Source organism: Danio aesculapii, chromosome 17 (genome assembly GCF_903798145.1).
Source record: "Danio aesculapii chromosome 17, fDanAes4.1, whole genome shotgun sequence".
Lineage (NCBI taxonomy): Eukaryota > Metazoa > Chordata > Actinopteri > Cypriniformes > Danionidae > Danio > Danio aesculapii.
In genome coordinates this window covers 50,684,534-50,703,791 of record NC_079451.1, presented here as the reverse complement: position 1 = coordinate 50,703,791, position 19,258 = coordinate 50,684,534, and the positions used below count along the sequence as shown (strand labels likewise).

Below are 19,258 nucleotides of genomic sequence, written 5' to 3'. Positions count from 1 at the left end.
ACTAGCAGGTCTGCCTTGCCCTCGGAAAGCCTGTGCTGTCATGAATAATTAAGAAGCAGGCTCTTCTCATAGGATAGGAAAACTCAGCTATGAATAATAATGAGAAACTGACGTGTCATCACTCCACTAGCAGATTTGCAATACGTCACAGATTTTGATCCTGGCCCAATAATTATTTTAAACCTGGAAGATGAAATTAGCTGACAAAAGCTCAAAATGATCCAGTTTTCCCCACAATTAAAGCTGACAGGTGCTAATGTTGTCTTAACTGATCCACACACACAAATCTTAGAAAAATCAAAGTACTCCAGGGTGTCTTGAACCTTTAAAACTTATTTGAAGCGATCTGAAGGCAAAGCAAGGTTTACAGAAGTGGGAAATATATTTCCTTTAATCCACACATGTACACATTAAAATGTAAGCTGTCTATAAATCATTCTTCATATAAATCCTTTGCATAAAGTTTTTAATCAAAAGACAGGAAATGTAATTACTTCCGATGTGCTAAAATATTTGTTAAACCAAATGTTATTTTAAAAAAAGCATGTATTAAAACTGTAAAGCAGAATAAAGTGCATGGTCTGATCGAAAAATAAAGGAAATTAGTTATCTATTTCATTATTTAATGTATAAAATAGGCTAGTCTTGAATCTCTGCTGAATCTCCACCAATATTTGGTTAACTTATAAAACAAGTGTTGTCTGGTTTAGTGATGTTAGTAATGCATAAAAAAACGCAAAGCAGAATTCTCCTGAGCTCATTAACCCACTGATGACAGCAACTTTGTTATGGCTTTTAAGGTGGTTAATGAGGTTTATTGTGTTACCTTGGAAAGTTTAAACTGAACAGGAGCAAAGGCTACCAGATCCACACTGTATTCCCTGGAAAAAAAACTTGCACTTGCACACTAGACGCAGTTATGCTTGTGATGCGGTACAATCTGTAAACTCCACCCATTAAAATAACGTCTTAGTCTTTATACTGTAAAATCGCGACAATATTTAATTATTGATCGTGGGCAACAAATATCGTTATCGTGATCATAATACGATTAATCGTGCAGCCCTAGAGCTAATGATAATAAATAAATGCTTTTGTTGTAAACATCTGAAATTACCATATTTACCATACATACCACCCGAAGGAAACCCACACCACCATGGGGAGAACGTGCAAACTTTAAATTACTAAGGCATGCATTACTTTCACCATTAAAATAGAACTCATACAGATAAAAAGCTGCTTTGGCATATTCTACAAAGTAAAAAGGGTTACAAAAATGCCTACATTGAAAGCTGCATACATTGAAAGTGTCTACACTGTTTAATGTTACATCATGTAATTATTAAGCTTTAAATTAATTAGATTTTTTTAAATCAGAAAAACAATGTAATCCTTAATACTGCATCCAGAAACAATACAAATAAAGGAAAACTATTTGATTAAAAAAACAATCTTCAGAAAAGAACTGCATTCACTGCACATATTTAGCTTTTATTGCATACGACATTGCATTGTCTGCGTCTGAAGGTTGTGCTGTATTTGACGCAGCAGCACATTCACACAAACTGAGCAACTGCAGTTTCTTTAAATGGCTCCAGAGTTGGCAAAAGGGCACATGCTGGACGCGCCAGGGGAAAAAAACAGCCCTTACCACACAGCAGAAGAGAAAACATTGAGCACAGCATCCTATTCACCACCTCACCGTTACACAACAGCAAAATCAAGCAGCAATCGTCAGAGAGTGAGGACTTATACAGGCTTCATCATCTGAAATAACCCGACCGACTCCAGGCCAAAGCTACTCCTACACACAGCAAATATGGATCTGAAGAGGCTTGCAAAGATTTGAGAGAGAGAGAAAAAAACAGTCAGATCTCATTCCTGGAGCTCCTAAGACACACGCTTTTATCTGGAAAACTGATGCAGATCACTGACTCTGAAAGGGATAGTTCACCCAGAAATGAAGATGGCCTCATCATTTACTCACACTCAAATGTTTCTAAGCTTTTATGATTTTTGTTTGCTATACAAGCACAAGATATTCTCAAGAATGATGGGGAAAATGCTGGAACAAAAAATACTAATGGAAACTAACAGCTGTTTTTAGCAGCATTCTTACATTTTCCTTTGTTTTTTTTAAAAGAAGAAAGACACTCAGAGGTTAGTTAGGTGGAGCTAGATTAGTCTCGATAATAATTCATGCAAAAAAGGCAAATTCACATGCAGGAAAACCAAATTCATGCATACAAGATAAAAACTGAAAGAAAAACAGAATAAGATCTCATTCCTGGAGCTCCAAAGACACACACTGTCTTATCTGGAAAACTGATGCAGATCTCGAACTCTAAAAGAGACAGCTCACCCAAAAAACGAAAATGTCCCCATCATTTACTCACACTAGGTCTGCACGATTAATCAATTTTAAACCAAAATCGTAATTTGAAAAGGTGCGAATTTCAAACCACAAAGCTGCAGTTATTTTGATTATTACTATAGCGAGGGAGGCGAGTGCGTGTAATTAAAACGATCTAAATAACGTTACTTAAAAAGCAGACAACTGCTACAGCAAAACCCATGAGCCCCTATTTCACCGTTATGGAGATTAAATGAAAGCTGTAAACTTTATCTTTGCTCTGCTGCTCTTTCTCTGTCATGTTTTATATATATTTATATAGCGCTTTTTACAATGTAGATTGGGTCAAAGAAGATTTTCTTTACTTTCGCCAATTAGTGAAGTTTTATTCCCTCTCCGCTGTCGCCACTGGCTTGCATGGTTCGGGATCTGTAGAGCTGCGCATTGTTGGATTTGCTCTTCAGTGTTTGGACTCTCAGTAGTGATTATTAACCACACTGAACTGAGCTAAACTGAACTACACTGTTCCTATTTACTATGACCTTTTATGTGAAGCTGCTTTGACACAATCTACATTGTATAAGCGCTATACAAATAAAGGTCAATTGAATTGAATCAAAGCAGCTTAACACTAAGGCCCAATCCCAATTCTATTTTTGTACCCCTACACCTTCCCCCTTGAAACAGAGTGTGAAGGGAAAGGGCTTCAAAACTTACCCCTAAGAAATGGGACAGCCCTACAGCACCTGCACACGTCATCGCGACCTCTAGCTTCATATGAGATCAGATGATCGTGACTGCTGTAATTACTCCAGTTCCTTTATTTTTTGGTTTTTATCTTCAGGAAATCACTGAAGGCATATATTATGTTATCATAATGATCAAATGTGGCAATAAGATCGTAACTGTACTGTGCATTTACACAGTGGCCATATTCAACTATGTAAACACACCATAACAACATTAACATTATTGTAGACATTGTAAAAAGCTCATTCCCAGCCATTTAACTTTTTTGACAGGGGATTACGGAGTCATCGAGTGTCAGAATGTTGTGGGACTACTATACAGGAGTTATTATTGTGGATTATAGATAGCGAAATTTTCTTACCCCTTGGTTTTGAGTGTGGTCCTGAAAAATCTTCGTTCGAAGGTCTATTCACCCCTTCCCCTTCGCCCTACGCCTTCAAGCTAAAGAGAATTGGGAAACCCCTACCCCTTCACGGGGGTAGGGGTAAGGGGAAGGTGTGTGTGTGTGCGTGTACCTTCTACCTGCTTGCTTGAGGTAAAGTAACCTCTCTCGGCTGTTACAGCGATCATTGTGGATCCACACACACACAAGCATGTTTACTCTGCAACACAATTTTTTTCCACCACATCTATCATAGATCAGCTGTGATATCCGCGCAATTTAGGCCATTTATCTGTATTGTTTCATTTGAGAAATATTGCTAAGTTACGAAGTCTGCTATCCATCTCAGATGCAGAAAAGCTAGTCCATGCTTTTATGACTTTTAGGCTGGATTACTGTAATGCTCTGTTAGCTGGCTGCCCAGCATCCTCTATTAATAAACTTCAACTAGTACAAAATGCAGCTGCCAGAGTTCTTACCAGATCTAGAAAATTTGATCACATCACCCCAATTTTATCCTCCTTACACTGGCTGCCTGTTAAGTTTCGTATTGAATTTAAAATATTGCTTCTTACCTATAAAGCTTTAAATAATCTAGCTCCTGTTTATCTAACCAACCTTCTGTCTCGCTACAATCCAACTCGCTTTTTACGATCGCAACACTCAGGGCTTCTGGTAGTACCTGGATTTGCAAAGTCGAGTAAAAGAGGTCGAGCCTTCTCATTTATGGCTCCTAAACTCTGCAATAGCCTTCCTGATAACGTCCAAGGCTCAGACACACTCTCGCAGTTCAACACTAGATTAAAGACCTATCTTTTTAGTAAAGCATACACTCAGTGCATCACATAGTGGTATGATGCATGAATGTGCTCCACCCATCTTGTTTATATACACTATGAACAGCAGCTATGCTAATTATTCTCTTTATTCTCTATTTCCACCTGGGCATACTCATCCTGAGGCCCCCAGAGATTATGCAGTGCCACTGATGCGATCCAAAACCTGTTAAGAGATGATCCCAAGGTTTCTGGAATCCCAGACCAGGCCGTATCCTGAGCAGCTGCAGTGGTGGTCATGGAGAAGTAGAAAGCATGCGTCTGATTCCAATGAGACTCCAGGGCGGACGAGTCTTCGCTGACGTCCAGCGTTCTCCAGCGCCTAGACTGCAGCTCTGCACAAGACGTTTGGCCATATTAGAAATGGTCGTGCCCAACTGAGCCTGGGTTCTCTCGAGGTGTTTATCCCTTACTTTCGCCAATTGGAGAAGTTTTTTCCTCGCCGCTGTCACCACTGGCTTGCATGGTTTGGGATCTGTATAGCTGCGCATCAATGGATTACTCTTCAGTGTTTGGACTTTCAGCAGTGAATATTAAAACACATTGAACCGAACTGGACTAAACTAAACTGATCTGAACTTAAAACTCTGAAAACTGAACTGACACTGTTTCAATTCACTTTGATCTTCTACATCAATCTACATTGTGAAAGCGCTATACAAATAAAGATGATATTCTCTGTGTACTATAACATGTAACACGGGAACATGAAAGTAATATTCAAAAAGTTCTAAAACTTCAATAAATACTTTAATCACATTATTGCCTTATTTGGATTAAGGTAAATAATTTGATTACTGATGTCATGAACACGTAGTCACTGTCAGTGATAGACTGTCCCAACAAACTCACAAGCAGCTAAATGTGCCCAGATCTGGGTGTTTTTTTAAATAGTTGAAACATTTGTAATTACTTAAAGCACTCTCGTCTCCCTTGCCATAATATGTTATCCGGACGTACATATAATGACATATAAAAACATAACATACACATAAAAACATATAATGATAAACATTTTAGTAACTTTATGGTTAAACCTTGCAATTACTCTGCAAAGCATGTGTGTTTTACAATAAACCCAACATTGATCATTGCGGATGTGCACACTGCAATACAGGTGCTGAAACCATATATTGTGCAGGCCAATGTAGGCATGTGCGTCTCGCAACTCTGTGATAATGTCAGAAAACCCTCAGAAATAACCCACTATGATCTGTTACTAAACCGATACTAAATCATGCTCGTCTTCAAGGGGATGCACCCTAAAAAAATTCATCTTGACACCCTTAATGTGCAGCATATAACCAAAATCACTGTTCTGCTCAAACAACACAGATTTTACAGAGGAATTCAAGAGCAAATGTGGGATGAGGTGAAAATACACACTGAACTCAAGACTGAATTATAATGAATAATCACTGTTGGCTAACATCCACTCTCAGACTGACATCTGACCTCATCTGTTCAATGGAGAGGGAATAAATGAAGCCGCTGTTCCCTGCAGTCACTTCATGTGAAGAGATTCTTCATGTTATTCAGCCGAACAATGACTCATGCAAACACAAGCGTCTGCACACACTTCAAATTGAAAGCATGCAACAGATGACATGCTATGGACTTTAAAACACTATGGAGTACAGACATTTTATTATTTTAATTGCACATTGTGATTTGTCCAATACTGCATGGAAAATTACTGACAATTGAAGGCAATTTTTAAAATATATTTACAACCTGACAAAAGTCTATCCAAGTTTTAGGAACAACAAATAATAACTGGACTTCTAGTTGACCATTTGATATCAGAAGGGACTTAAATGAAAGGTAAAAACCTCTAGATTACGCTTAAAGCCTATATGAAAAATATGATCATATCTTGATTTTGACTGATTTCATTAGGACAGTAAGGTCTGACTTTGCTTAGACTAAAGTCTGGTCACTGAACCTTCAATAATGTCCAGTATAGAATATGTGGTCAGGCTGCAGTGGAAACAGAAATAATATTGTGTCTGACTCCATCATGAGCTTGGAGGACTGCATCCATACATCTCTGCAATGACTCAAATCACTGATTAATAAAATCATCTGAAATCATCAAAGAAAGCCTTCTTGCAGGACTCCCAGAGTTCATCAAGAGTCTTTGGATTCATCTTCAATACCTCCTCCATCTTACCCCAGACATGCTCAATAATGTTCATGTTTGGTGACTGGGCTGGCCAATCCTGGAGCAGCTTGACCTTCTCTGCTTTCAGGAGCTTTGATATGGAGGCTGAAGTATGAGAAGGAGAGCTATCTTACTGGAGAATTTGCCCTCTCCTGTGGTTTGTAATGTAATGGGCAGCACAAATGTCTTGATACCTCAGGCTGTTGATGTTGCCATCCATTCTGCAGATCTCTCACACGCCCCCATAATTAATGTAGCCCCAAACCATGATTTTTCTTTCACCAAACTTGACTGATATCTCTGAGAATCTTGGGTCCATGTGGGTTCCAGTAGGTCTTCTACAGTACTAGTGATGATTGGGATGCAGTTCAACAGATGATCTATTGGAAAAATCGACCTTCTGCCACTTTTACAAATGATCAACTAGAAGTTATTATTTGCTGTTCTTACAACTGGGATCGACGGCAAGACTTTTGTCAGGTGATGTATATTTCCCAAGTGATGTTTAACAGAGAAAGGAAGTTTTCACAGTATTACCTATATTTTTTTCATCTGGAGAAAGTCTTATTTGTTTTAATTTGGTTTGTATACTTTTTTGTTTTGTTTTTTACTATTTTTAAGGTCAATGTTATTAGAGTTAAGAAAAATTATTTTTGATTGGCTACATTAATACACATTGTTGTCCAATGACCAGCCCAATTACCCTAACTTTCCTAGTTAACCCTTTAAAATTGGACTAGTATCTTGCAAAATAACTAGAAAAATATTATTTACTGTAATCATGGCAAAGACAAAAGAAATTAGTTATTAGAAATGAGTTATTATAATTATTATGCTGAAAAAAATGTTGAAAAAAAATCTTGTCTCTAGTAAGCAGCACTCGGGAAATATTTTTAAAACAATTGTACAGAAGGGCTAATTATTTTGACTTTAACTCTATGTTTATTTAAAATTAGCAGTTTCGCTTTAATTTAAATGTGCATTATATCACCTTTACAGTGATGGTAGAGTATCAGCAACAAGTGCCTTTTTAATGTTTCTGTAACACTTTACATATCAAGTTTGCTTCTACAGACAATCTAAAGATCTGTACAGGAAAACAGCAAAAACACTGTTGCAGTGTATACAGATCACAAGGCAATTCTACTAAACAGAAGTAATTTGTTCATTGAAAATTACTGCTAAAATGTCTAAAATGTTCACAATGCCGCAAAATAAATTACATCATGACTAGCATATTAGATTAGCATAACAAACCCACCCATTACAAAGCAGCTGATATATGCTAATGCAAAAAGTGAGGAATTTTCAAACTGAGAACTAAAATGCAATGAGCATAAAATGCAACATCTGTTAACAGATTCACATCCGATGCAATGCAGCGTTTTAAAGCGATTAAGATCAGCAAAATAATTGCTGCTACTGACAACATTTTATTTTGTTAAGATTCCCAGCATTCTTGTTCGACTAAGCACATATTGACATTAGTAAGAGTCTGCAGGTCCTCAGTGGGAAAAACATGCAGACTAATCATTCAAATGTGTCTGAAAGCACTTTATTAAAAGGGGAAAGCATTAAATAATCATCCAGTCATCCTTTATCCCCTTTCTGTGATTGCTCTGCAAAATACAAGTCATTATTGGCTGAAAATATCCATATATTTATATACGAGCAACTGCAGATGAGATTTAATAGCTATGGCTTTTTAATAAATAACTCAAATTTCAGTCAGTTTTTCTCTTGCAACAAGAAATTTGAGCACTATAAATGGATTTTATTATTTGTAATGTGACTTTTACTTTCTTCATGGAAGAAAAACTCACCATGCAATTACCATGTGATTTGCATGTGATTATATGACTTTAGAAGTCTTTGAAAACATAAGGGTCACTTAAGTAGATTATAAGAAGTATAAATATGTCTAATGTATAACAAAGAAAAGTGGCTTATCATTCCTTAAAGTATTTACTTGTGTGTTAATTTTAGTAAAGCAAATCTCATTAAATGCATGCATGTTTACAAGAACACACAGTTTCTGATTTTCTCCAACCAAATGTAATGTTTTATGCTTTGTTTCTTTCTCACTCTTTGTAAAATTAACAAGCATTTTTAAATCAGCACCATTTTAAAAACTTAATTAGGTATTGCATGGAAATCAGGTGCTTAAGCAATCTTTAAAACACATATTTTGTGTTTTAGGTTGAAAAAAATATTGCTACACATTTTTATTAGATGATAAATGTTTGAAGACAAAATAATTAATGTTTTTTATTCTTTTTCCCAAAACTGATGATCCCAAAATATTATTTTCATAAGTACTTCCTTCTGAAAAGTCTTTTTTTTAAAGAAAAAACAAATAATAATAAATTTTTTAAAAGTAAAAACTAATCGTGTCAATATTATAAGCCTTCTTAAAGGTGCACAAAAGGACAAACCTCAGGTACAGCTCATGTGCTTTACTCAGCGTTAAATGCTAACAATGTGAGTCTGGATGTTGTTTTACATGACATTTATTGCCATACTACTGAAAGCAGCAGCAGATAGTTCACCTCAGATCTTGATAATAAAATAAACCGTTTGAAATAGAACTTTAGAACTGTGACTAAGTGCAAGCCAACACATATCAGTGATTCAGCATATACATTTAATAAAGTTAAATAGGTTTGATCTGTATTAATTAGATTATAAACCTTATTTCATTGGAGTGAAGTGAGTGCACTATTCTGTGCTTCTGAATGGTTGTATTTACAATTTCTGTCATGTCTCGTCTGGTGCAAATAGCCAAATTGCTTATCAAATTGCTTAAATCTCCTCACATAGCGTGCTGTTAGGACACGGGGTTACAATGTAACCTGCTCACCTAATGTTTACATTTGTAATATTTATATCATTTGCTAATAAATAACCACCTCATGTGGAACTCTGAATCTGCGTCTCATTTCAGAGTCTGCTACTGTCCACCGGGTGTCACATTTCAGTCACGGGTACGTGACTAAATGAATAAAATGTGCTGTTTTCCATGAAGGCAACCCGGGGTGCTGAAATATAAGTGGCTAAACTGGCATTGGGAGGGTTAAACCAAAACAAACACAGCCATTCCAGCACGTGACACACATTATTTTAAAGCAGAATATCTGACTTTAGCATTGTTTTTTAGATAAACAAGTCTGGAGTTTAGATAAACATTGTTCTCTTAGCATGTTTCATAAATATCTGAAAAATATTCTGATATTTTTATGCTTTATACGAGTCAAAAACCTTAAAAAATATTCAGTTTGCTACAGAACCATTGCTGTCCAATAACTTGCATAATTAACCTAATTAACCTAGTTAAGCCTTTAAATTGCACTTTAAGCTGAATACTAGCACCTTGCAAAATAGCAAAAAAAATATTAGGTACTGTCAAAACTGTGATAACAAAAGAAATGAGTTATTAAAAATGAGTTATTAAAACTATTATGTTGAAAAAAATCTTCTCCAAGTTAAACAGCACTTGGGAAATCATTTTAAAAGAGTAGAAATGTCACAGAAGGGCTAATAATTCTTTATACAATAAAGTATTTTTAGTTATCATACCTGTTTAAGTATATTTTTTGCATAATCGTGATAAAAGCTTCAGCAGTTAATCATAACAAGAAAATAAAAGCCTAAACAGAAGCAGAGGGAAGTGTGCAGCCCTCAGTGACTTTGGTTGTCAGGGGACAAAAACAAACCTCTCAGAGGCACAAAACACGCAGGGAAATCCAGCCAACGTGAATCATCAGTGCTGCAAAGAGACAGGGAACATTCCAGCTGCGCTTCCCACTCATCTGCACAGATCACATGTCAAATAACACAACTATCAGCTGACGGTGCCCAAACCCAGGCCTCGTTCTCCAGACAAACGCACGTCTGACAGCAAAGCTCACGTTACATCCTTATTTGTCCCGGAGTACGCAGGATCCAGAGAGCAGAAATAATGTGTAGAAAAGAGTGCGAGCGCAGGAGAAAAAGCTAGAAACAGTGGCACTCACAGTTCTGTTCATGTCAGCAGGGGAATCTGGGATATTTCCAAGCGGCAGGCAGCCGACGCGGCTCAGGGAAGAAGCGCATGGAGTCCCGGATCATGCCTTGATTACAAAAACGCCAGTCGGGCTGCGAGCCAAGATCCCTGAGCGCAAAGAAAAGCCCTGCTGACGGATCCGGCCACTCAGCCGTACAGCGCAGCCTCCCTCTCTCTCTCTCTTTCTGTCTGTCTCTGAATCTCTCGCTCATGGTTAAAATTACCCCTCAGTCCCCCACCTACGTCTGCTGCCTTACCCCTCAACGCAATTCTCTGCATCACACCCAATACGTCACATTAACATGCTGCTTCTTTTTCAAAGAATGACAGAGATCTGTGTTTTTGAAAGCGATTCTTTAACTATAGGGACATTTGTCTTTGTAAACTTTGAGAAACTTTCTTTATAAAAAAAAGAAGCTAAATATATAAATATATACATTAATACTTGCATATATCAGGGTTTCTGCAGATATCATAATGTCAAATTTAAGACTTATTAGACCTTTTTAAGACCATTAAGTATTAAATTTAAGAGCTATATCACAATGTAAGATTGGGTTTTAACCCCAGCGGTTCAAACTGTAGTTCTGCTGAATGACTAAAAAGTTATCAGTATTGATGGTAAAAAACTGTACATTCTAGTCAATCCAATCTTCTGCGACGGAAATAAGGGCATTAATAATAGCTATAAATGTGGGAGAGCGTTGATATTATGTGATTGTATTGTATGCAATATGGAGCAATTAAGTGTTGATGTTAAATCAAAAGTAATTCACAAATACTTGAAAATGAGTTGATTTAATGACAATAATTCTCTATGGTTACAACTGAATTAATTATAAAATAACTGTATAAAATGATCAAATATGAAATGATAAAGCATATGATATAAATTGTATCCAGCTTAAATGTAAAATTAAAGTTAACAGAGGTAGAAGGAGAGACACAGGGGGAGGGAGAGAGAGACAAAGAGAACAGGCCCAGAAGTTAGCCTGACTGCAGTAGAGTCAGAGAAGATAGACTCCAGAGGAGGAGAGGAGCAGAGGAGGAAAGCAGACCAGGAAAAGCCAGGCCAGGAAAAGAGAAGAGCCAGAGCAGCGTTTTACCACCTATTTTGTATCTTTCTTGACCATGTGACTAAAGCCCAAATGCTGAGACATTCAAACTGACCAATCAACATGTGACCACATCGTAAAACCCCCAAAGTCCACACACCAGGCCCTGATCTTATCAGTATCTGCCTATGGAGTCAGTATGGACCTTCTTGAGTCAAAAAGACATGTTTTGGCATGTGAACAAACGCATATAATAATTTAGCCTCTGACAACAATATCAAAAACACGCGAGAGAAAATGCTAAATAAAATTAGTGGTGAAATAAGTTTATTTAATATGAACAGTACTAAAGACAGATTAGATGCACCATTAAATTACAGAGAGGAAGAAAACAAAAAAACATCTTAAGGCTAATTTATACTTTCGCCTGGCGCTGCATTGCGGACCTCCGCCGACTGTGGTCGCAGCTCACGAATCGGACAAGGCTTTTATACTTGATGCGTTCGCCGTTGTGATATTCTTTATTTTTAAACAAATTATTTTTATTGTTTTTATAAATTATTTTAATGATTATAAGGATTTTACAACCATTCATTCATTCATTTTCTTTTCAGCTTAGTCCCTTTATTAATCCGGGGTGGCCACAGCGGAATGAACCGCCAATTTATCCAGCACGTTTTTATAAAACAGATGCCCTTCCAGTCGCAACCCATCTCTGGGAAACAACCATTCAAGATTTTTTTAAAATAAACTTTAATGCATCGCTCGCTTTTGTTCATATCTCAGAAAGTTCTACCTATTAAGTTATATATCAATCACAAGAGAAAGTGGATTGCTTTACAATTGTGGCAAGAATAAAAGCAAAAAAAGTACTAAAAACACAGATTTTTTTTCCACTCAGCAATTCACATTTACTGTCTGGCTGGATTCTGTCCTCTAGTTATAAGCTAAAAAAAAATAATGGACCAACATTCCTGACCATTATCACCAATAAAGCCTTGAAAAGGGCATGAGTATATTGTAAACCGATAGGTTCATATATTCTTTTCCAGTTATCAAAGACATCATTTGTTACTTAATTTTAGTTTGTAACTATTAAATTGTTTTAAATTCAAAATTGCAATATACACATCAGTGTAAAACCTATAAATGGTAGAAAAACATTCTGTAATATTAAAACCACCTGGGTCTCCGCTTTTGCCATGGCATCTTTTTTGTTTTGTTTTAAACTTATCCCTCAGGTTTTTCCAAACTTTTACAAAAACTATCCTCTTTTCCCACTGCTGTTGCATTTTCTAGCTAAGAATTATTGGTCACCTGGTTATCTCTATGATGATCACGCATGGACAGATCATAAAGATGTCTGTACAGTCGTACCTGTTTCAGACAAAATCTCTTCAAAGTGATTCATATTCAACTCAAATCAAACACGGTGCCGTGCAAACTGTTCACTCCGCCAGCCGAAACCATGTCGCACACACCGAAAGCAAAGAGCATATACCACAAAGCTAACTAAGTGACTTTAAGCTCTTTGCCAAAAGCGAACCTCCGCAAACACAGCGATGACGTCACATTCACCGCACACACTGAGTTCAATAACAGAAAGCTAATTGGCTATTGCATGTTGGTCTCATTTGTAGTTGTAATACTGCAAATTACATTAGGACTAGTGAAATAAAGAAAACCAAGCAACAACAACAACAAAAAAAATAATTTAAATGAGCATTAGATGTAGCGTTACATGGACATCAGAAAAATAAGACCTGTGCAAAAGTATTAAGACCTAGAACAGCGAGTTTAAGACTTGAGGCCTAAAAGTTAGATTTTTTTTATTTTAGACTTTAAGACCCCACAGAAACCCTGATATATACATAATTAAACACTTTAAAACAAACTGATTATTCAACTACACATCATAAACAGAATTAATGAGAAACAAAAACATGAATTTTGTAACATTTTGTAAAAATATGAATTAGAAAAATAAATTTTATCATCAACAAAAAGTTAATGAAAAAATATAGAGATTTTATGAGTTACATTTTTAAATATGCAAAATGAACATAAAAAAAACAGATGAGATAGACAAACAAATAAGTAAATCTTTAAAGAAAAAAGATTCAATACCTTTTTTGTTTGACTGCATGTCTGTCATTAAAGAGCCCATATTATACATTAAAAAGGGCCATATTTTGGTTTTGGGGGTCTCCAACAACATGCTGATCTGCATGCAAGGTCAAAAAACACTTTCATTGTCCTATAGCATGCATTTATTTTTACCTAATTATCCCAGCGACTCCCATATGATTCCTTCAGCGATTCATTTGTTCCCAAACCCCTCCTTAGCGTGAAGCTAATCTGCGCTGATTGGTCCGATGACAGACTGTTGCGATTGGTCGACTGCGTTCAGCGCGAGACAAGAGTGCAATGCCCACCATGGCTTATCAACAATATTGAAGTAGTCAGAGTGCAGAGTGTATGTGAGCACCCCTGCCAACATACAACTTTTTCCGAGAGTCTCCCGTATTTCAGACCCATCTCCCACCACCCTCTCGTTTGTTATTCATGTAATCGTATGTAATTTACCCCCCAGGTCCTCAGCATTTTGGTACAGTCTGTGAAACCCCCAGGTCGCCAACATGCAGTTAAACACTTAACCATAAGTAAAGCAGTGACACACATTCAGTATGAATCCACACAGTTGCAAAAGCTGAAATATTTTGAACCTTGACCGCTGCATGTGTGTAAGAACAGCTGACGGTGTCCATAGCAACGACAAACGGCAGTGGAACGCAAGCACACAAACACATTTAAATCCATAAACAAAGCAGCACGCGTCGCGTTTTCAGCGTTGCATTAGACGCGATATGAGAATATAAAGAGTTAACCTGATACAGTACACGCGTTACAAGCAACAAAATACAATTAAATATATAATTTGCATGCAAGAGAAAACAAGGAGGCAGCCATTTTAATCGCACTTACTTACACTTGTGAAATGGAGGAAAGAACTGACCCGTGAACTGTGTACTGTAAAGTTCATGTCAAGCTCCCATACATCAATAGTCTTCCTGATCCTTCCTCTAACAAACGGCCGACGAATCTCCCATTGTAAGCATCAGAAAAATTACCTCAACCACTGACTCTTCACAGTTTTATCTTTGGGTAGAGAAAATAACACTAACCTTCCCCTCACACTTCCAGTAATATCCAGCTGAGCACAGCACCTACATGACTTGTTTAAACCAGGATCTGCTACAGTGTTTGTCTTACACTTTTTCTTTGCTACTGTGTTTGTGGGCAGGGGGTTTCAATTTTCCCGAGTTTGACCGTGCAACAATTGGACGTCACGCCGAAATGTCTAAAGACTCGTTATCAAGATGATTAATTTGAAGCACGACTCTTTTATTGATGAATCAATAGTTTTAAACACTGTACACTTACAGATTTAAGCCTTAGCTGGATATTTCATTTCACTTTGAGCTGTGTTACACACTACATGGAAGGGCATTTTCAAAAACTCATAATATGGGCTCTTTAAATTCAAATGAGATCGTTCTCAGTGAAGCTACAAATGCCTATGTCTATGTGTCAGCATAGCGGCAGATTCAAAACAGGACTAATGTTTAGGCCTGTCACAATGTGCATTTTTTTTGTACGATATATTGCACCAAAATATATAGCGATAAACGATATTATTGTCTTTTTAAGATTTCATGCCACTCATCACTATATAAGGCCATTGACTGAGTGATTGACCGCTGACTTTACCCAATCCATTCACGTTCAGTTCTAGAGCAGTGGGCCAATAAAAACAGCGTGAAGGTAAACACAACAAAAAGTGTTAAAACACTCACATGAGACTCGTCATCCAGAAAATATCGATCGTTCTGATAGAAGCCCATGAACATGATGAGTGGCTCATGGTGTTGCATGATTCCTCACGGGGTGCTTTTCTCAGCTGAAACAAATAATAACAATACTATATTATAGATATGCACAGAAAACATATGATTTACTTATATATATATACATACACATAGTTGAAGTCAGAATTATTAGCCCCCCTGAATTATTCTCCCCGTTTATTTTTTCCCCAATTTCTGTTTAGCAGAGAAGATTTTTCTTTTCAAAACATTTCTAATCATAATAGTTTTATTAACTCATCTCTAATAACTGATTTATTTTATCTTTGCCATGATGACGGTAAATAATATTTGACTAGATATTTTTCAAAACACTTCTATACAGCTTAAAGTGATATTTAAAGGCTTAACTATGTTAATTAAGGTAACTAGGCAGGTTATTGTATAATGATGGTTTGTTCTGTAGACAGACAAAAAAATAAGCATAAAGGGGCTAAGAATTTTGACCTTAAAATGGTTCATAAAAAATTTAAAATTGCTTTCATTCTAGCCGAATTAAGACAAATAACACTTTCTCCAGAAGAAAAAATATTGTCAGACATACTGTGAAAATTTCCTTGCTCTGTTAAACACCATTTGGGAAATATTTAAAAAAAACAAATAAATGAAAAGGGGGCTAATAATTCTGACTTCAACTATATATACATATAATATATATATATATATATATATATATATATATATATATATATATATATATATATATGACTACTTACAGAATATATGATATATATGATTACTTACAGAAAACATCAAGAATGACAGCTGAAAGCAGCATATACAAACTTGTGCATGTACCATAGTAATTCCATAGTTTCCAAATTCAACACAGATCGATAGTGGAATACATTTAACATTTTTAAAAAGTCATAAAGGTAACATGTGGATTAGTACACTTTAACTGACATATATTTCTTTACCAGCATTAGGTCTGAGGATAACCATTAAACATTAATTCGGTTTAAGGGTTTGTTTTTACAGCTGATAGCTAAGCATCAGTACTAGGTAAGAGTGGTGATTAGGATATTTTTATTATTAATTATTTTTATTATAAATTTTTATATTAGCACATTATGACTTTCTCCTTAATAATATAATTTCAGAAATGTATTATTTGCAAATTCTAAATAGTGAAATCTAGGGCTGCTCAATATATCGATTCAGCAACGATATCGCAATGTGTGAGCCCGCAATAGTCACATCGCATAGATACGCAATGTTGAGACGATTGTATTTGAGCTAGAATCACAGTTCTCCAGTAATGCTGACTAAACTTTTTTATTAAAAAAATAACTTTATTGATGTACTATTTTATTGCTGAAACTATTTCATAAGCAGAATATACAGATCTTCAAGTTCTTGAGCATATAGCAGATAGAAATATCTCAGATGTGGACATTTTGTGAAGTGATGAGGAAGATGAAGATAAAGTTTGTTATAAACAAGGTGCGATCTATACAATAAACACCGCAAAATTAAAGTAAAAATGTTACAATGCTAATGTTTGTGATTTTGAAAATGAATTTCAAGATCATACCAGCAATCATTTATGTTTCTATTGTATTTTATGTTGGTACAACTGTTCTGACCTAATGTCCATTGAAATAGACAAAAATATATACACTTAAAGGGTGTTGAATTTTTACCATTATAATTTGGCCTCATTTATAAGAGCCTCGAGAACTGTGGAAACGTTTACATTTTTCTAAAACTTGTAACATAACTCGGGTCTGAAGGGGTTAACAAGCACAAAGCAATACCTAACGTTAGCGTTAGCATAAACCAATACCGAACCAGCTTAACATTAATCCTGTTTGAAATTGAACATAATCCAAAATAGTCTTCTCAGCAAGTTTCATTTACTGACCAACACTACCTTAATCATCATTTAAAACAAAATGAAGATTAATTTGTGCTAATCCTTCTGAAATTGTAAGTGACATATGGATGTAACTGTTAACGTAACGTCGTTAACTATATTTTTTGCTCACGCTGGATTTCTGTTTGCTTGTAAATTAGTCAGTCAGAATTCTCCCCACTTTAAAACATTAAGAGAGTTCAACGGTAATCAAATGAGATACAATAAACCATTTTTGGGGGGTGAATGTGATCCGCTTACCTGACAACCAGGTAAAAAAGCACACAATTACATGACTAGCAGATGAGCCGAGGCCTGAGCGACTGACGTCACTGCGCTGCAGTTTTGCCGCCATCTGCTGCTGAGTGATGAAAGCGCGTGATCACGTGCGTGCTCCTGTAAGCTATTTTCTTATTTCTTATCATAAATATTGACTCCTTTAGAAATACTGTGCTTAAAGCATCAAACCAATAATTTAATAATACAGCATTTTTGTATGATTTTTGTATATAGAATCGCGTCCTGTTTATTTACTTCTATTTCTGATTACATAATAAAAGGATTTTAAATGAATATTAAAGTCTTTTATTAAATACGTCTTTCGATAGATTTTACTAGACTATTTTTGAACATTGATTACTTAATAAAATACTTTATTTAATGGCTTCAAAAAAGTCATTAACTGTCATCTGAAAATATTTATATTTATCCAATATCATTCAAAATACTTTTTACCCACTTGACACGACGATTTTCATCATTTTCTCTATTTAATTCTCTATTTTATTTCTATATTTTAATGAGTACAGTATATTATAACTAGATGTAGTTGCTAACATAACTAGACGTAACTAGACGTATGATGTTAACATACATATATCTGTTACACTGAATGACAATGACATTTTTCAGCCATATTCGAACATTTTGGATTCATGAACTTTCAATAAACATTAAAATATATATTTTATGCATACATACAGCATTTAAAATGCTTCCAATGTAAATAAAATCACATATTTAAAATTATATTTGATACAGACATGCACCAAATTATCCAAAATAATAAAATACAGATTTACATACATATATATATATATATATATATATATATATATATATATATATATATATAAATATATATATATATATATATATATATATATATATATATATATATATATATATATATATATATATATATATATATATATACATACCTACAATCTCACCGGCCACTTTATTATGTCCACTTTATTATGATACTGAAAAGATTCCTCAGAGATTTTGGTCTATATTGACATGATAGCATCACACAGTTGCTGCAGATTTCTCTGCTGCACATCCATGATACCAATCTCCCGTTCGACCACATCTCAAAGGTGACAGTACACTGTGGTCGTAAAGGGATGGACATGGTCAGCAACAATACTCAGGTAGGCTGTGGTGTTGACATGATGCTCAATTGGTACTAATGGACCCAAAGTGTGCCAAGAAAATATCCCCCACACCATTACACCACCACCAGCCTGAACCGCTGATATAAGGCAGGATGGATCCATGCTTTCATGTTGTTGAGGCCAAATTCTGACCCGACCATCTGAATGTGGCAGCAGAAATAAAGACTCATCAGACCAGGCAACGTTTCTCCAATCTTCTATTGTCCAGTTTTGGTGAGCCTGTGTGAATTGTAGCCTCAGTTTCCTGTTCTTAGCTGACAGGAGTGGCACCCGGTGTGGTCTTCTGCTGCTGTAGCTCATCCGCCTCAAGGTTGGACGTGTTGTGTGTTCAGAGATGCTCTTCTGCAGACCTCGGTTGTAACAAGTGCTTATTTGAGTTACTGTTGCCTTTCTATCAGCTGGAACCAGTCTGGCCATTCTCCTCTGACC

At 35.9% G+C, this 19,258-nt stretch overlaps 1 protein-coding gene across 2 annotated transcripts in view; it reads right to left on the bottom strand.

Annotated features, from left to right (window-relative positions):
- Nucleotides 1–15,537, bottom strand: part of LOC130244954 (coiled-coil domain-containing protein 9B) — a 58,735-nt gene extending 43,198 nt beyond the window's left edge. The window contains exon 1 of one of the 2 annotated variants that reach the window (XM_056477545.1): nt 15,443–15,537. In XM_056477545.1, the coding sequence (XP_056333520.1) occupies nt 15,443–15,520 (78 nt within the window). In that variant the 5' untranslated portion in view covers nt 15,521–15,537. Of the gene's footprint in view, nt 1–10,501; nt 10,707–15,442 lie in introns of those variants that run through there. The other variant, XM_056477546.1, reaches the window with a different exon arrangement.
- Nucleotides 15,538–19,258: the final 3,721 nt, after the last annotated feature.